General features: G+C 43.2%; 1 protein-coding gene across 6 annotated transcripts in view; it reads right to left on the bottom strand.

The window, feature by feature from the left end:
- Positions 1-380: 380 nt before the first annotated feature.
- Positions 381-17,876, bottom strand: part of LOC310753859 (ubiquitin-conjugating enzyme E2 A) — a 416,921-nt gene continuing 399,425 nt past the window's right edge. The window contains exons 1-6 of one of the 6 annotated variants that reach the window (XM_083595226.1): positions 17,801-17,837; positions 13,531-13,611; positions 5,909-5,934; positions 4,477-4,566; positions 3,503-3,591; positions 381-2,546 (exon numbers count right to left, since the gene is read on the bottom strand). In XM_083595226.1, the coding sequence (XP_083451352.1) occupies positions 2,418-2,546; positions 3,503-3,591; positions 4,477-4,566; positions 5,909-5,934; positions 13,531-13,556 (360 nt within the window). In that variant the 5' untranslated portion in view covers positions 13,557-13,611; positions 17,801-17,837 and the 3' untranslated portion in view covers positions 381-2,417. Of the gene's footprint in view, positions 2,547-3,502; positions 3,592-4,476; positions 4,567-5,908; positions 5,935-13,530; positions 13,612-13,798; positions 13,818-13,859; positions 14,341-14,410; positions 14,476-17,796; positions 17,838-17,876 lie in introns of those variants that run through there. The other 5 variants (XM_083595227.1, XM_083595224.1, XM_083595225.1 and 2 more) reach the window with 5 other exon arrangements.

Raw genomic sequence — 17,876 nt, 5'->3', positions numbered from 1 at the left:
TGGTCCTGTTAGCTAGGGATGATGGGAGTTGTAGTCCCAAAACATCTGGAGGGCCGAGTTTGCCTATGCCTGCCATATAAGTTGCAATTTCAGCTGAATTTGGGGAAACCACTTGAAGCATCCGTTGTGTTGAGCTATTTGCTCATATCAAAATTTACAGACTTTCAGCTGTTTGCAAATAAACCTGATTTGCAATGGGGGTTGAATAATTTCAATTGCATATGGAAGGTAAGCTGCTTCAGACTGTTTCTATAATATAAGCTCCCCAAGCAGGTGAAGCCAGCTTGAAGAAGGGCAACTAGCAGCAGCATTATTATTTCCAGAACATTTACCAGAATAAAAATAGTGATAGGTATTTTGCCGCCTTCAACAATAAGCACTTTAAGATTATACATTTATTTACAAGTAATTGTAAAATGTTTTGTACGTGTGTTAATTGTGTGAAGTTGAATTAATATATACACAGAAGACACTGGAAGAGCAGACAAACACATTGATCAGTCTCCTCCGACACTGCTGCTTAAAGTATCTAAAATGTAGAAACTGAGCTTACAAAACTGCTTTTCCAAAGGTTGAACAACTTGATAAGGGAGGTGAGAGATTGGGGGGATTTTCAAAGTTATACAGGTGAAACTCTGAAAATTATAATATCGTGGAAAAGTTCTTTTATTTCAGTAATTCAACTTAAAAGGTGAAACTAATATATGAGATAGACTCATGACATGCAAAGCGAGATATGTCAAGCCTTTATTTGTTATAATTGTGACATTATGGCGTACAGCTGATGAAAACCTCAAATTAACCATCTCAGAAAATTAGATTATTAAATGAAATCAGCAAAACAAGGATTGCAAATAGAGCAATATTGGACCTCTGAGAAGTAGAAGCATGCATATGTACTCAGTACTTGGTTTGGGCCCCTTTTGCATCAATTACTGCCTCAATGCGGCGTGGCATGGATGCTATCAGCCTGTGGCACTGCTGAGGTGTTATGGAAGACCAGGATGCTTCAATAGCAGCCTTCAGCTCTTCTGCATTGCTAGGTCTCATGTCTCTCATCTTTCTCTGTGGTACCTCTGATTACATACTTAATACTGGTTACATGCTGGTTACATACTTAATTCATTCCGGAGGTCTGTTCTTTACCTGAAACTGTTCTTAACCTGAAGCATCACTTTAGCTAATGGGGCCTCCCACTGCTGCCATGCTGCCGTCGCACGATTTCTGTTCTCATCCTGAAGCAAAGTTCTTAACCTGAGGTACTATTTCAGGGTTAGCGGAGTCTGTAACCTGAAGCGTATGTAACCCGAGGTACCACTGTATTAGTTTCACCTTTTAAGTTGAATTACTGAAATAAATGAACTTTTCCACGATATTATAATTTTCCGAGTTTCACCTGTAGAAAGGGAAACAAGCACTTTGATTTTTCTCTCATTCTTTGTGCGCCACAAAGTTATTGTCAACCCCTGTCCCATAGCAATCTTCAAAAAGCCTTGAAAACTACTAAGCAGTTCGGATATTCTTAAAAGAAAGGATACCTAGCACTTCCTTAGATATGTTACCACACTACAATGATAAATCACTTTGCACATGACCCACAGAGCAAACTGTAACCTCCTTCCCTCACCTCTGATGAGCTTAAAATAATAGCCCATTTTGCAATTTGAAATGCTTTCATCACATTGCTGAACAGAAAAAAGGAAGAATGAGAAAACAGCAGGGAAAAGTTAGTTCTTCACACAGTACTTACAGATGCATTGAAGTTGATACAAGCAGTTAAATGACCAGCCTAGACAGATCAGCACTTGAGTCACAGTTAAAAATGTATATTGTAGATAAACATTCTTTTAAAAAAAATCTAGCTACATTGTGTATAACACAATTACAATTAAAATATTAGTGTAGAATAGAGCAGGCATGTCCAACAGGTAGATCATGGGGTGTTCCTGGCAGATCTCTGGCCCCTCAGCGATCTCCTTAAAAAGAAGCAAAAAAAGCAAAAAAACAACAACCCCAACCACAACTTTGGCTTCCTGAAAAAAGTTCAACAATTATGGGTAGATAACTGCTAGTCTTTTTACGACAATGAGTAGATCACTGACAGATTTTTTATAATGTGAGCAGATTGCAGTCTATTGGGAGTTGGATGTCCCTGCACTAGAGAAATGCACAATACTGCCCTAATATGAGGTGGTAGATCACAGAAAGTGGAATTCAGCCTTATTAAGTCTTTTACAAGTAACCCAAGTACAGTACATTTGACCTCATGGGGGAGGGGTTGCTTTCTGTTGTCCAAGGAGAAAGAAGCTTCAGTAAGGTTGAGTGGCAACAGCACAACAGCTATTTTGCTTTTTAAAGTAAATGCAGTGATGCTAGGAGAACAACTCAGACACTTCATACATACGCATCATCCAGGGTCAACAGTCACGCCAACTCTGCTCTACTATTGCAGAAACCCGTTTTTCATATTCCCGCTTATTCTCTTGGTATAGCTGAGCTGCCTGGCTGTTTGCAGGACTGTTTGGATTAGGCTCATCCAGTAAAGACTGTTTTGAGAAGAAAAAGATGGATCAGGCTTCATAATGAGGTTTCAAACAAAGCAAGCAAAATGGTTAATTCAACATATCAAAACTTGACAGATGTACCATGTATATTAAGAACGTTTCTTGGATATTTCAGGTCCCCTGCTTAGCCTGCACCTATCCCATTGTTTTTAACACAATGACATGCACTCTCCACATGTACAAGTTACACAATTAACAATTATCTTTGTTCCAACAGCAAAGCTTAATGTGTGCAATGAGCCACTCCTTTAAGCCTACATAACTATGCTCAGAATCAGTTCTGATGGGAGAACAGTCCATTAGAGAACCATCCAAGGCTTTTGGCCTTGTGAACACCCTACCAGCAGACATCTTGCATGGGCTTCAAGCGACAGTTTGAAGGTGGATGACTTCTGAACATTTTCAAAAGTGCAAAAAGGAAGGGGAGGAGAAAGCACACTCCCAAGACTGTAAGAATATGCTTCTGCTACACCAAATACGCAAAAGGTAATCATCACCACTAGAAAAATGTAGTGATGCAGTGCTTCTGAAATGTATAGCTGCTTCAGTTTGTGAAGCCATTTTGTTAATCTTTTTGGGCAAGTCACAGAGTGGGGATGCAATGTATCACTAATTCAATTGGGGGGGAGTCTTCTTTGAAGTGCTTTTAACACTTTAGGCCCTTCCCAGTTGTTTAGTCAGTAGTGTTTCAGTTATTTTGTATTTTACCCACATTGTATGTACATTTATAGAATCACAATCATAGAATTGTAGAGTTGGAAGGGACCATGAGGATCATCTAGTCCAACCCCCTGTAGTTATACTATTGCATTTTATAATTAACAGAAATAAAAGGATGGGTCTTAAATAATGATGATGGAATCACATGGCAGATAGTTCACCAGATAGTTGTGTTTCTGCTTTCATGGTTATTACAGAAACTAAATCCCTGATGTTACCTGTATGGATGTTAAGATGGATGATACATCATAGGTAGGACTCCAACGGTTCTGAAGAATATCCAGACATATACTACCATCTGCATAGACTACAAAAGGAAATTAATGGGTTTCATAACAAGAGCCAGTGCCCTGCAAGTTTCTCTTGCCAGGTTGTCACTCACAGCTCATTGTCAGCATTTATTGAATAACTAACTAAAGTCACACACAGAGTAAGTGTCTGAAGCTTGTTCCTCATCTGATTTCCACAAGTTATGAAACAGGCCCCTGGTGAACTGAATCTGTAAACTGCACCTTGCTCCACCAACACATCCTCCTTTCTGACCTCACAACTATGTTTATGAAGATGTTCACAGCATGGTATTTCAAGCAAGGATTAAGCACCATGAACACATTTCCTTTCTAAGATCTATGCAAGTCTAATGCAAGTCTAATGTGAACTTTGCAATATAGGCTTTAGAATTCTTCATAAAGTAGGGAGAGGAGAGGATATAAATGTAGGATGAGAAAATCCACTGAAAATAAAGCTATTAAAAACTCATATACAAAAGCATTAGCATCTATAGGAGTGCTAGAAATCTAATTGGTTACACTTGGCTAGTGACAAGAAAAGTTTGTTTACTATAGGGTTCCATCCAAAGTCATACAACCAAAATATCAGAAGCAGACAAGATCTAGGATTATAAGAACCCAAACAACGAACTAGTACTGCTACTAAGTAGATTTGGTTTCATTTAGAAGTTTTCCTCTTGCCTTTAAAATTAAAGGATTCTACACCTCAGTGATCAGGGGAGTCACTGGGGAAATCACCCTATTCTGCTAGAAATTTAAAAGGCCATGTAGAATGGATTCTCAGCAACATTTAGCATATATTTATATGACTGCAATTCCCTTAAATCATCAGTATCCAGTCCATTTCCATGACTATTGCTGTAGTTAAAGACACAAACCACTCCATTTTAGATGGTACATACCATTTGGATGAAACATCTTAGAAACAAATCTAACAGTAGGTGGCTTGTTTGGATATTCTTCTGTGAATTCTATGGTAAGCTTGAAAGTTCCTGCAATTGAAAGAGGCAAGGCCTAATTATCTTGTTCACAGATTGAAACTTCCCCTGTACCTGTTGTGCAGATGCTCCAGCAGTTTCACGGAATTCCCTAGGTATAGGAGATTCAATTATTACGTAGTCTGCTATTCCACTGACAACAGTGGGCCAGCCAGATGCCTCTAGGAAGCTCACAGGCCGCTGCCACTGCCACCACAATTACAAGGCCTTGCAGGCCGTCGTTGCTTTTGCCACTGCCGCAAGGCCTTGCAGGCCACCACAAGGCCTCACAGGCTTCTGCTACCACCACCCACTGCCGTGGCAAGGCTTCATAGGCTGCTGATTATTGTGCCACTGCTGCCAGGCGGCTGCCGCTTCTGCTGCCTAGCAGGCCTGCTGGCAGTCCCAGATTATTTGTATTCACTATGACTCATCACCGTACTTTGGATTGTCCTGAATACCACCATTTGGTAGTGAAGCCCAAACCCAAGTGTCTCATTTGGATGCATTTTGGCTTGCCTGCTGCTGAAAGTGACCATTAGGTGATTGATAATATCATCATTTATCCGTTTCAGAACCTTAAGTAGTAGCAGTTGCCAGTGATATACCGCAATATTGAAAACTAGTTATCACCCAGTCCTACACCTGACCTTCCTGCTGCTTGGAAGGAAGCAGCCAGCCCATCTCACTTGGAGGTGGCAAAACAGTATTTGGAAAGCAGCAACCAGTAATCACCATACACAGGGACAGGACTTCTCAAATTGCTTGCAATTGTACTGCTACCTGGAGTTTTGAAGGCTGTTCGCAATATATTGCTGGGTCAAATATAATGAAACTGTTATTGCGATGTGGGCTTCAAACTGGTTTTGAACAATGTATAGATAGACCACATGATCAGAACAACCAGGGAGGTGAATGAAGTTGACAGCAAAGTGCTAGAAAGGGGATTGAGGAGAAGACTACAATTGTCAAAATGGGAGGGAATGAACCAGTGTTTTTATCCAGAGGAAAGAGAAAAGGGACAATGTATTTGAAACACTCTCTATTTATGGAGATAGCCATCCTTGATAACTGGTGATCAAAGATATATTGCCTCTGAACACGTATGATACACTGTTACCTTAAGCAGACTTCGTTTATAAGAAGAAATTCAAATAAGTTCTTAAGTAAAGGGCACGATTTACACAGTAAGCCTAGTCACCACTTACAAGGCAAAATGCTTAACTGCAGCTGGCTGTGTTTTAGCCAAGAGAGAGCAAGGACAGCTGATCCATGGAATCCTGGGAGTCGTTAATATATGGATTACATCCACCTTCTGTTCACTGAAAACATTTTTTAGTTTTGTTTTAATACTTACCATCTTCAAATGGGGTTCCCTCAGGCCTGAAAGAGGAGAAAGCATATCAGCACCTCACATGTTGTTTGCCAAAGTTAGTTTACTGTTGAACTGGCAGTCAGCCTTTACAGAATGACATACAGTGGTACCTCAGTTGCCGAACGTAATCCATTCTGAAAGACCGTTCTACTTCCAAAACGTTCAACAATCGAGGCGCAATGGGTGGTCGGCAAAATCCATGGGGAAAAAATGGAGAAACGTGCCTCAGAAGCTGTTCGATTTCTGAGGCATGTTCGAAAATGGAAGCATTCATTTCCGGGTTGTCGGCATTCGAAAGCCGAAACATTTTACTTCCAAAGCATTTGACAGGCAAGGTTCCACTGTATAGTTGAATTTTGACCCATGCCCAGCACAGAAATGGGGGTCAGAGTGAGCAAGCTTTAAGAGTTTCGGGAGAAAAAAACCAAAAGTTTTAGCAATTTCACAATTTCTACATGTGGGTAGTTTTACTTATGTAAATAACTTCTACCAAGCAGTCACCTGCTCCTGTGCTGCTGCCACCTCTAATCCTGCTCTCAACCCAGATGCCATCTGGGTCAAATGGTGGGGATACCACCCCCAAATACTCCATAGCATTGTGTAATTAAAACAGCAGTGCTAAGGAAACTGCACACTGCTCACCGCCCCAGTTTTGCTGCTATTTTAAAAATAAAGGCAGCAGCATGATGGTGCTGCATGGCTCTGGTCTGATGGCAACCAATTTGTCACACAGAAAGGTACCCCCAAGGGTCATTTAATCCAACCCCCGGCAACACAGGAATCTCAACTAAAGCATCCCTGACATACGGCTATCCAATCTCTGCTTTAAAATTTCTAGTGAAGGAGAGTTCACCACCTTCTGAGGGAGACCGTTTCACTGTCGAACAGCTCTTACCACCAGAAAGTTCTTCGTGATGTTTAGTCAGAATCTCATTTCTTTGCATTTTAATGCATTGGTTTGGGTCCTAGCCTCTGGAGCAACAGAAAACGAGCTTGCTCCCTCTTCAATGTGACACCCCTTCAGATATTTGAAGACAGCCATCGTCGTTCACAGGTGACTGGACATATACTCAACTAAGAAACTTTCTCCCCTGAAACACCAGGACCCAATGGCCTGACAGCTAAATATTAAAAAAAAAACAACTCCAGAACTCTCTGGTGCAGCTATTGAAAGATGTTATGAATGAAATTTTAAAGAACGGTAAAGTACCAGAGGCCTGGAAACAGGCATTCGTTACCTTAATCCCAAAGCAAGACGCAGACTTAAAGGTAGGTACCCCTGCCCGTACGGGCCAGTCGTGTCCGACTCTAGGGTTGTGCACCCATCTCACTTAAGAGGCCGGGGGCCAGCGCTGTCCGGAGACACTTCCAGGTCACGTGGCCAGCGTGACGAAGCTGCTCTGGCGAGCCAGCACCAGCACAGCACACGGAAACGCCGTTTACCTTCCCGCTATAAAGCGGTACCTATTTATCTACTTGCACTTAGGGGTGCTTTCGAACTGCTAGGTGGGCAGGAGCTGGGACCGAAAGACGGGAGCTCACCCCGCCGCGGGGATTCGAACCACCGACCATACGATCGGCAAGTCCTAGGCACTGAGGTTTTACCCACAGCGCCACCCGCATCCTAAGACGCAGACTTACTTTTGGTTAAAAGCTATAGACCAATCTCTCTATTAAACGACGATTATAAATTATTTGCAAACATCTTGGCCAATAGATTGAAAGGAGTCTTGACAGAAATAATCCATTATGATCAAGCTGGTTTCCTACCAGGACACCAGATGAAGGATAATATAAGGAATATAATTGATGTTATAGAGCACACCTGGAAGTTAGAAATGAGATGGTAATATAAAAGATGAATCTTGAGGAGACCTTTGGGAGAGGTATTGATGCAATATACTCCGATCAACAAGCAATGTTAATTGTGAATAATGTTACAACAGAAAAATGTAAGATATTAAAGGGGACAAGACAAGGCTGTTCCCTGTCACCATTATTATTTATTTTAGTGCTAGAGGTCCTGGTGAGGAAGATAAGCACAGATGAAACAATTAGAGGAATAACTGTAGGAAATAAAGCATATGAATTAAAAGCATTTGCTGATGACTTTGTGATTACGGTAGAGGACCCAAAAAACTCATTACCAAAGGTATTGGAAAAAATTCAGGACTTTGGACAGGTGTCAGGTTTCAAACTGAATAAAATAAGACTAAGGTTTTATTGAAAAATGTGATGGAGCAATACAAAAAGGAGTTACAACAGATAATGGATTTAAATATACATTAAAAAGTAAAATATCTGGGGGTATGGTTGACAGCTAAAAATATTAATATATTCAAAGATAATTATGAAAAAATGGAAATAAATAAAAAGGAATTTAGAATTTGGGGAGAATGAATTTATCGTTATGGGGGAGAATTTCAATGATTAAAATGAATGTATTGTCAAGAATGTTATTTCAATCAATCCCGGTGATACACAGTACTGGATGCTTCAAAGAACGGCAAATATATATTTCTAGATTCATCTGGCAAGGGAAGAAACCAAGAATAAAATATAAATTATTATCAGATATGAGAGAGAGAAGGTTTTGCCCTGCCGGATTTGAGATTATACTATGAGGCATCTTGCATCCGCTGGATCGGGGAATGGATAATATTGAAAAACAGATATGTGTTAGATCTAGAAGGACATAATAGATTTGGATGGCATGCATATTTATGGTATGATAAAGTAAAAGTACATAAGGGATTTCAGAATCATATACTAAGAAAATAAATTTTTAAAGTATAAAAGTATAAAGTATAAAGAAGTATAAAAAGTATAAAGTAGTATAAAAAGTATAAAGTATAAAGAAGTATAAAGATCTATTAGAACAAAAAACACTGTGGTGGCTTTCCCTGTTAGAAGCAATATCTGTGAAGAAAGTGAATATGAGGACTAACTAGCCAACATATAGAGAGCTGTTAACCGAGGTAGAAAACCTACCAGGTAAAATTACCGTATTTTTCGCTCGATAACACGCACCTGACCATAACACGCACATCGTTTTTAGAGGAGGAAAACAAGGGAAAAAACATTCTGAATGAAACAGTGGATGTATCATTTTTGTGCTTCATGCTGTGGCCACAGACATGTGATCTGATGGTGAATTTGGGGTGACCCAATGCAAAAATCCTGAGAATCCCTGTGGATCCATGCTTTGTAACCACGTTTTTGCACCATTGCAGCCCCAGGCAACAGTGGGTGCGTGATTTGGGGGGGGGGGCAGGCTGTAGCCATGGACATGCTATGTGATCTGATGGTGAATTTGGGGTGACCCAATGCAAAGATCCTGAGGATCCATGTGGATCCATGCTTTTTAACCACATTTTAAGTGGGGAAGGAAGGAAAAATACAGAATGGACAAGGAGCACGAGAGGGGTGTGCAGAGAAGCAGCTGGCTAAGAATGCAGGAGAGGGGTATAACGGGAGGGAGGAAAGGAAGGCAAAAGTTTTCCCTCACCTACCCACCCAAGCCAGCCAGCTCTCTCTCTCTCTCTCTCTCTCTCCCTCCTGCATGTTTTCAGCAGCACCGGAGCACAGAGACGACACTCTGCTTTCCCCTCTGCTTGCCTGGAGGGGAGGGGCTTTCCCTGCTCTTTGTTCCGTTTGAGCAAACACAGCAAGGAAACAGAGGAGGGTGGGCAGTAAGACCCTGAGGCAGAATGCAGGAAAGCAGCCACTTCCTCTTTTCAGGTTTCCCTTCTCCGAGACGCGCAATTTGATTTTTGCCTGATTTTTTTTGCCATTTGGCTCCAGGGACCACACATTCGCTCAGTAACACGCACAGACATTTCCCCTTCCTTTTTAGGAGAAAAAATCTGCGTGTTATAGAGGGAAAAATACGGTAAAAGATTTTGATGAGGTGAGAGAACTGGTAATGGACTGGTTACAATACCAACAATTAAATGTTTTTTTAATGGATAAAAAGAATGGTTTTAGTTATGAATGATCAAGATTTCAAAGAGACATCTTAGAAAATAACTTTAAATTATTGTCAAAAATGTATAATTTGCTCCTGGAAGGGAACACAAAGGATGAACAGGTCAAATCTGTGATGATACAATGGGCGAAGGATGTGGGACATAATATAAAAATGACAGATTGGGAGAGGCTGTGGAAAACACATCTGAATTTATGGCGTGTTCCTCACTGAAAAAAAACTATATGAAAATGATGTATTGGTGGTACTTAACCCCAGTAAAATTAGCAAAAATGTATAGAACAAGTACCAATATATGCTGGAAATGTAAAGAAATAGAAGGTAACTTTTATCATATGTGGTGGAACTGTAATGTAATCAAAAAATTCTGGGAAATGATATATAATGAAATGAAAAAATGTTTAAAATAACTTTCCCTAAAAAGCCAGAAGCTTTTTTACTAGGAATTATAGGTACCGAGATCCCCAAAGATCAGAGGAAACTGTTCATGTATGCTACAACATCTTGCTAGATCTTGCTAGCTCAGATCTTGCTAGCCCAGAGATGGAAGGAAGAGACAACCCTGACCAAAGAAGAATGGCAAATCAAGTTGATGGACTATGCCGAAATGGCAAAATTAACTGGGAAGCTCAGAAACCAAGAAGACAAGAAACTTTTTTTTTTAAAAAAGGGAAATGTTTATAATGTATATACAAAATCATTGCAAACAGGTTAAAACAGTAGCAGGATTCTAAATACACTTGTAATGTAATAGAAAGTACAGATAACCTAGGAAGATAAAAAATTGGAGAAGTATTGATATGCAGTTGAAAATAGAATTAAGAGGACCCATGGATGGGATGGGGGGAAGTCAGGAGATTCAGAGTAATCTTGATATGTGGAATTTGTATGATCTTTTGATGTAAGCTTATTCCTTTTCTTTCTTTCTCTTTTTCTTCTTCTTTCCTCTATTTTGGAAAATCAAATAAAAAATGATATATATATATAAATAAACTTCCTCCCCTGTCTAACAGGACGTAATATTCAGTGGATTCTGGTTTTTTGCCACATTTGCAGACCACTCTGAAGCTAATGCTTGATCAGGGTTCAAAATTATCGTTGAGCTACTCGCAAAAAGCGACTGCCAAGCAGCCTTTTGCAAGTGGATGGAGATGTCCAGGGGCACCATTTGTGCCTAGCATCTACCCCTGACTGACTGCAGTCTGCTGGTCTGACAGCCACCACTGCAGCAAAAGATCAGTCACCCCATAAAGCTGGGTGACTGATAAGGAGGAGGGAGGTTGCCTGGGGAACAAGGTAGAGCAGAAGAGGGGAAAGGGATGCTGGGGGTAGGAGAGAGAAAGAAACACAGAATACACTCATTTTCAGGGTTGTTTTTATACCCCTCCTTATAGAGCACACATACATCCAGGCACACACACCATCAAGCTATTTTGCTAGTCTCTTGCATTTCTCATGCCCTCTGTGTAAAACTAAGGCATTGTTAGTTACTGAAGCTGGGGAGGATTTATTTTTTTGCGGGAAGGAAGATTTTAAGAAGTGCTTCCTCACTTTTTTTGCTGTTGTTTTATTTCGGGAAGATAACGTGCTGCAACTTAAAGCTGCCGGCTCCCTTGAATGTTCCTCAGAGAGAGAGAGAGAGAGAGAGAGAGAGAGAGAGAGAGAATGCAGGAAGATATGGGCTGCAAGTTAATGAAAGGATGTTCCTCACGTCACCCCAGGGTGTCACGGCACACTGGTTCAAAACCAATGCTCCAATGTAAAGATGAAGCCTGGAGTAATGTGCCCCTGCATTGCTATCAGCTTTTTTAAAGAAGTCTGTTACTCCTAATGGAGTATACTGGATGGTTTTTTTACTGGTCAACAAAATTAAAAATCCTGGTCACCACCAGTAACAATGTTTGCACACCTTCACTGGCTAATCTACTTACATGTCTGTTGCAAGGATAATCGGGGGGAAAGTGGAATGACTGCCATATGTACCTTCTCAAACTCCTTACACCAGGGGTTGCAACATGGTGCCCACAACAAGCACACATACCGTATTTTTCGCTCTATAGGACGCACTTTTCCCCCTTCAAAAATGAAGGGGAAGCCATAGCCCCGCGACCCTCTCCTGGCTGGAGAGGTGACGCGCGGCTATGGCAGGAGCCTCTATAGTCGCGAGCCACCTCTCCAGCCAGGAGAGCGTGCGCGGGGCTAAAGAAGCCATAGCCCAGCGACCCTCTCCCAGCTGGAGAGGTGACGCGTGACTATGGCAGCAGCCTCTCCGCTGCGCGCCTTTCCGCTGCTCCCTGACCTGCTCTTTGGGGCTGGTGGTGGGCTTCCCCCCGCCAGCCCCAAAGAGCAGGTCGAAAGGAACCTGAAGCCTGGAGAGCGAGAGGGGTCGGTGCGCACCGACCCCTCTCGCTCTCCAGGCTTCCAAGGTAGCCGCCTGAAGGCGACTGAGCGCACCTTAAACGGCACCTTGTTTTAGAGGGGGAAAACAAGAGGAGGGAAATTCTCCCCCTCTCTGCGCAGCGCCTCCTGCCGCTTCGCTGAAGGGGCGCTGGGCAGAGAGGGGGAGAATTTTTTTTTCTTGTTCTTCCCCCCTCTAAAACAAGGTGCGTCCTATTGTCTGGTGCGTCCTATGGTGCGAAAAATACAGTATATGCCTGCAGAAGCCTTTCCTGGAGCCCACATGGTCCTCTCTTTCCAGCTGAAATTAGACTTGGAAAAAAGCATTCTGTTGTACTCAACAGAATAGGTCATGATGGGTGTGTGGTGCCCACAGCAGTTTCACCTGTTTGCACATGTGTCCATAGGCCCAAAAAGGTTGGCGATTCCTGCCTTACAGCAAGAGATTTTTTTAAAAAATGTACAACACACCAGAGGCTGCTTATTGGAATTAAAATAAATTTTGTCCAGCACCAGCTCTAGTTTTTGTAAACTCACACAGAAACACAACCCTCTCTGCCTGGATATATGACTTTATAACACTGTTGAGATTTTTTTTTATTTAAAAAAAACACCTTCCGCCATCACTGGACAAAGAGGAAAATACAATTAAGAACAATAGCTGTTACAAACAGTCATCCCTGCAAAACTACATGACCTCAGAGGATGAGCAAAACTAATTATAATCATTAAAGCAATAATTTTAATAGCACATAGACCCTACTATGAACATCTTAGAAACAGGAGAGGAGCGAGATGCAGCTACAATTATAATTATTACACTTGTGTCTTTCTTTTTCTTCCCAAAATACAAGCAGTTTTCTACTGTAATAATATTACTATAATAAATACATGTATCGAAGACATATCATTCTGCACTCCTGGAAAGCATAGAAAGATACATATATACCTAACTTTATGAAAAACACTGAATGGGAACAGGCATTTTCATTTTGTGCTCCTAGAAGGAACAGCATGATATAATTAAAATAAGAATAATAATAGTAAGAAGAGCACACACTGGCAGACACCCCCCCCCTCAAGATGCGCGATAAGGATTGCTGATTATTATTCTGAGAGAAACGGAGATCTGGACAATGAGATTACATAGAGTTTTAAACCTCTTTTTTCGGATTTATTTGGAAAAGGAAGAACAGGCGATCCAGGCCTGCCTACTCACCCAAATATGACCGCGTTCCACACCATTATGTTGTTCTCCGAGGGAGCCCCACTGACTCCGGCTGGAGGGTCCTCCTGAAGCCTGTTTTGGGAGGGAGGGACGGGGAAAAAAGAGACACCCAATTCAGTGGCGGGAGAGAGTATCACCGTCCACCCAATCAGGGCAAACGACGTAACTCTTCATCCATGGGCGCCACTGCCTGCCTTGTGCAAGTAACACAACTCTGTCACTACGGTACCTTTATTAGCGCCATGTTGGATCACCTCACCTCTTCCTTACTTGCTTTCCTCGTTAGCCTCTGGGAAGGGGGGTCCCGACTCAGCGCTTACCTTTTGAAGTCCCGCATGAGGCGCCTCCGGGCGGGCGTGGACATCGCGAGCTCGCGATGTTAAAACACTCATACACACCAGCCCCCAGGGAAGGTGGGGCGCGGGGCACAAAAGGCAGTGGCAGGTTCCGAGAGGCTCCCTGAGCTGTAACACCTTCTAACACTTCAACAAAGGCGCGGGGCTGACGGCAGGGCGATCAAACAACGCGTCTTAACAATGGCGGAGGCTGCTGGGCAGTTCCAGACCGCACCACTGCCGTTGCGAGGGAGGGGTCTTTGGTAATAGACAAGAGGCTGCGCTAGATTGAGTCAAATCAGGGCAATACCACTAGAGAGAAGCTGAAAGTGATCACACTTAAGAGTGGGCAGTGACGTACACCGAAAGATTCTGGACGATACCAATGGAAAAGGGGAGCATAGTTGTCAACGTTTCCCTTTTTTTAAAGGGGAATTCCCTTATTCCGAATAGGATTCCTCGCAAGAAAAGGGAAAAGTTGACAGCTATGAAAGGGAGGGAGAAACCATCCTGTGTATAAGCCTCTTCTGTAGTACCTGTAGGCTTCGTCTTGGCTGCCCTCCTCCTTATTGATGCATAAGAACATAAGCCCAGCCTGCTTGATCTGGCCAATGGTTCATTGAGTCCAGCATCCTGCTCTCACAGTAGCCAACCAAATGTCTGTGCAAAAACCGGCAAGCAGGTGGGCATAGTCGGCCATTTGGTGCCAAAGAAGGATAGAACTTTTTTTATGTATGCTACAACGGCAGCAAGAATACTTATAGCAAAGCACTGGAAGACGCAAGATCTACCCACTCTGGAAGAATGGCAGATGAAGTTGATTGACTGTATGGGCCTGGCAGAAATGACTGGCAGAATCCGCGACCCGGGAGAAGAGTCGGCAGAAGAAGATTGGAAGAAATTTAAGGACTATCTACAGAAACATTGCAAAATTAATGAACTTTGAAAGATGCTGGATTGAATTTATGTGGTCTCTAGCTGTTATGGTAAAAAGAATTGGTATAAATATTGTTTAAGTTACAAAATCTAAGAAGTTGATTGGAAAATAAGGTGTTAGTTAAATGGAATGTTAAGAGATTAGGATTTGCTGGATAAACAATTTGAACTAGAAAACAAGAAGGGGAGGTATGAGGAAGTCAAAGAAACATGTTATTGAAAATTGGTATTGAAATTGATTTGTTTTTAATATTTTTTTTCTTCTTTGTATAAAATTGAAAACTCTAATAAATATTTATTAAAAAAAAAACAAAAAACCGGCAAGCAGGATTTGAGCACAAGGGCACGCTCCCCTCCTGCAATTTTCAGCAACTGGTATCATCATCATCATCATCAATTAACATTAATGATTTGTATACTTCATCTGAAGATCTCAGGGCGGTTCACAACAGAAAAACATAAAATAAGATTACAAAATACATAACATAACAAAACAAAACTGTAAACCCGCTCCCAGAAACACATTTTAAAAGTCATAGACTGCTAATTAGCCAAGGAGAGAAATTTTTGCCTGGCACCTAAATATATGCAATGAAGGTGCCAGGCGAGCTTCCCTGGGGAGAGCATCCCACAAACAGGGAGACACAGCAGAAAAGGCCCATTCTCATGTTGCCACCCCCTAGAACTCTTGTGGAGGAAGCACACAAAGAAGGGCCACTGGTGGTGATTGCAGGGTCTGGGACAGTTTATATGGGGGGAAAGCAGTCCTTGAAGTACTTCAGTCACAAGCCGCTTTGGGCTTTATGGGTCAAAACCAGTACAGTGGTACCTCGGATTACAAACTTAATTCGTTCCGGAGGTCTGTTCTTAACCTGAAACCATTCTTAACCTGAGGTGCGCTTTCACTAATGGGGCCTACCGCTGCCACCGCACCACCGGCGCACAATTTCAATTCTGATCCTGGAGCAAAGTTCTCAACCCAAGGTACTACTTCTGGGTTAGAGGAGTTTGTAACCCAAAGTGTTTGTAACCCAAAGCATTTGTAACCTGAGGTGCCACTGTAGTTTTAATAGGGACTGGAAACTAATTGGCAGCCAGTGCAGCTGGACCAGAATCAGTGTAATATGCTCAAACTGTCTTGCCCCAGTGAGCAACCTGTGCACCAAATTCTGCAGTAGCTGAAGTTTCCAAACTGTCTTCAGAGGTAGACTTACGTATAACATATTGCAGTAATCTAACCTAGGAGTTACCAGAGCATATATGATAGTTAGGCTATCCCTGTCCAGATTGTGGTGCAGCTGGACCACCAGTTGAAGTTGATGGAAGGCACTCCACACCACTGAGGCCACAACAAATGACACAGAACTACCCCTAAGCTATGTACTCACTCCATCAAGAGCAGGTAACCTCCCATCCATCCGATCTAGGGAACCACCCATGTCAGGGGATGATTGGTGGGTGCTAGAAGAGATAAGAGTCCGGGAAATCAGCCAGATTTACAGGATTTATTAGTTCCATTCTCCTATTTACACAGAGCTCTCAGAGCACATCTGCATCATTCGGGACCAAGTTACGGTAATCTGGCAATCGTAAGGCCGGTGCGGTGGTAACGTGTTGACCTCTCTCTCACTGAACACTTCCTCCAAGTCTCGGTATTGTGGAGGGATTCCGCCTTTCTTTCCCAGACACGTTGGCCCTCCTTTCCCGAGGTTCCCCTACTCCCAGGCAGTTCTCCAAACAGTGCGCCGACCCGAAAGTCAGGGACCGCTGGTGCCATGAAACCACCGGGTCGTGCAAGGCCAACCAACTCATTTCCAGAATAATCGGTGGCCCCACCAAGGTGGCTACGTGAAAGGCGATGGTCTTGGAATGCGTGGAAATCCTCATCCTCATGGGAGGAGTCTGATGCATCACTTCCCCTCCCAAAAGTTCCCTTCCATCAATGGCGGTCGCTTGCAGAGGAAAATCCAGAGGCCGAAGATGCAACTGGTGCTGCGCAGCAAAGTCCCTGCTGAAGAAGTTCACACTGGCCCCTGAGTCCACTAGGGCGTGGACCTCCATTGCGTGGCCATTTGGGAGCTCCAGCAGCACCCTCACCACTATGCCTGGTTTGGGGTGGCCTGGTCAGGGCTCTTCGCTGCTGCTGCTGCCTGGCTGCTACCCCGGTTCACCACCAGCCAGGCCTTCCCATTTCCCTGCACCTGGGGCACTTCCTCTTCTCCCTGTGGAGTGGCCCCCACCATTCCCTGCCAGTTACGACGCTCCGGACACACTCTGGCAAAGTGTCCTGGTTTCTGGCACAAAAAAACACCTCTTGGCCGCCTGCCAGTCCTTTCCCTCCTTTCTGCTCTGCAGTTGGGCTTTTGAATGTTCCCGCGCGCAGGCTGAGTCCATCTCCATGGGCTCTTGCTGACTCTGACCTTGAGTAGCCCCTGCCGGCATCTCAAGAATGCGATTGCCATGGAAACGCTCCCCTATGCTCTGCCTCCTCTCCAGCAAACGGGCTTCCTGCCTGAGGCCCACCGCTAAGGCAGCCTTAGTTAACGCGTCCATATCTTTGGGCCGGGGCCCTCTGGCAAGCTCATCTTTCACGTCAGAATTTAGCCCGGCCTTAAACAGGGCCTGCACTGGTTCGGAACTCAAATCCCAACCCAGCTTGTGGACCAGCATTGCGAACTAGACCAGTAACTGCGCACAGTCAAATTGCCTTGCTTCAAAGCCAAGAGTTCCTGCTGAGTCATATCAACTTGACTCTCATTTGTAAACATGGCGTCCATCGCCTGATAGAACTTTGCCAAGTCCCGGAGTGCATCGTTACCGGCTGCTATCAGTGGCCTCACCCACTCTCTAGCTGGCCCCGATAGGTGGCTAATTATAAAAGCCACACTCTGTCCATCATTGGCAAAATCAGTTCCCTGCAGTTCTAAGGCATATTTCATCTCCGTTTTAAAGCTTAAATATTCCTGAGGATCGCTGTCAAACCTACCCACCAACGTAGGCATTTTTCTTCCCAGCAGGTCCCCTTTCGGTTCTTTATGTTGCACCCGACTCTCTTCCAATCTGATA

The sequence above is a fragment of the Podarcis filfolensis genome, assembly GCF_964270895.1.
Source record: "Podarcis filfolensis genome assembly, chromosome: W".
Taxonomy (NCBI): domain Eukaryota; kingdom Metazoa; phylum Chordata; class Lepidosauria; order Squamata; family Lacertidae; genus Podarcis; species Podarcis filfolensis.
The sequence above is the reverse complement of the archived record's forward strand: the minus strand, read 5'-3'. Positions and strand labels throughout refer to the sequence as shown.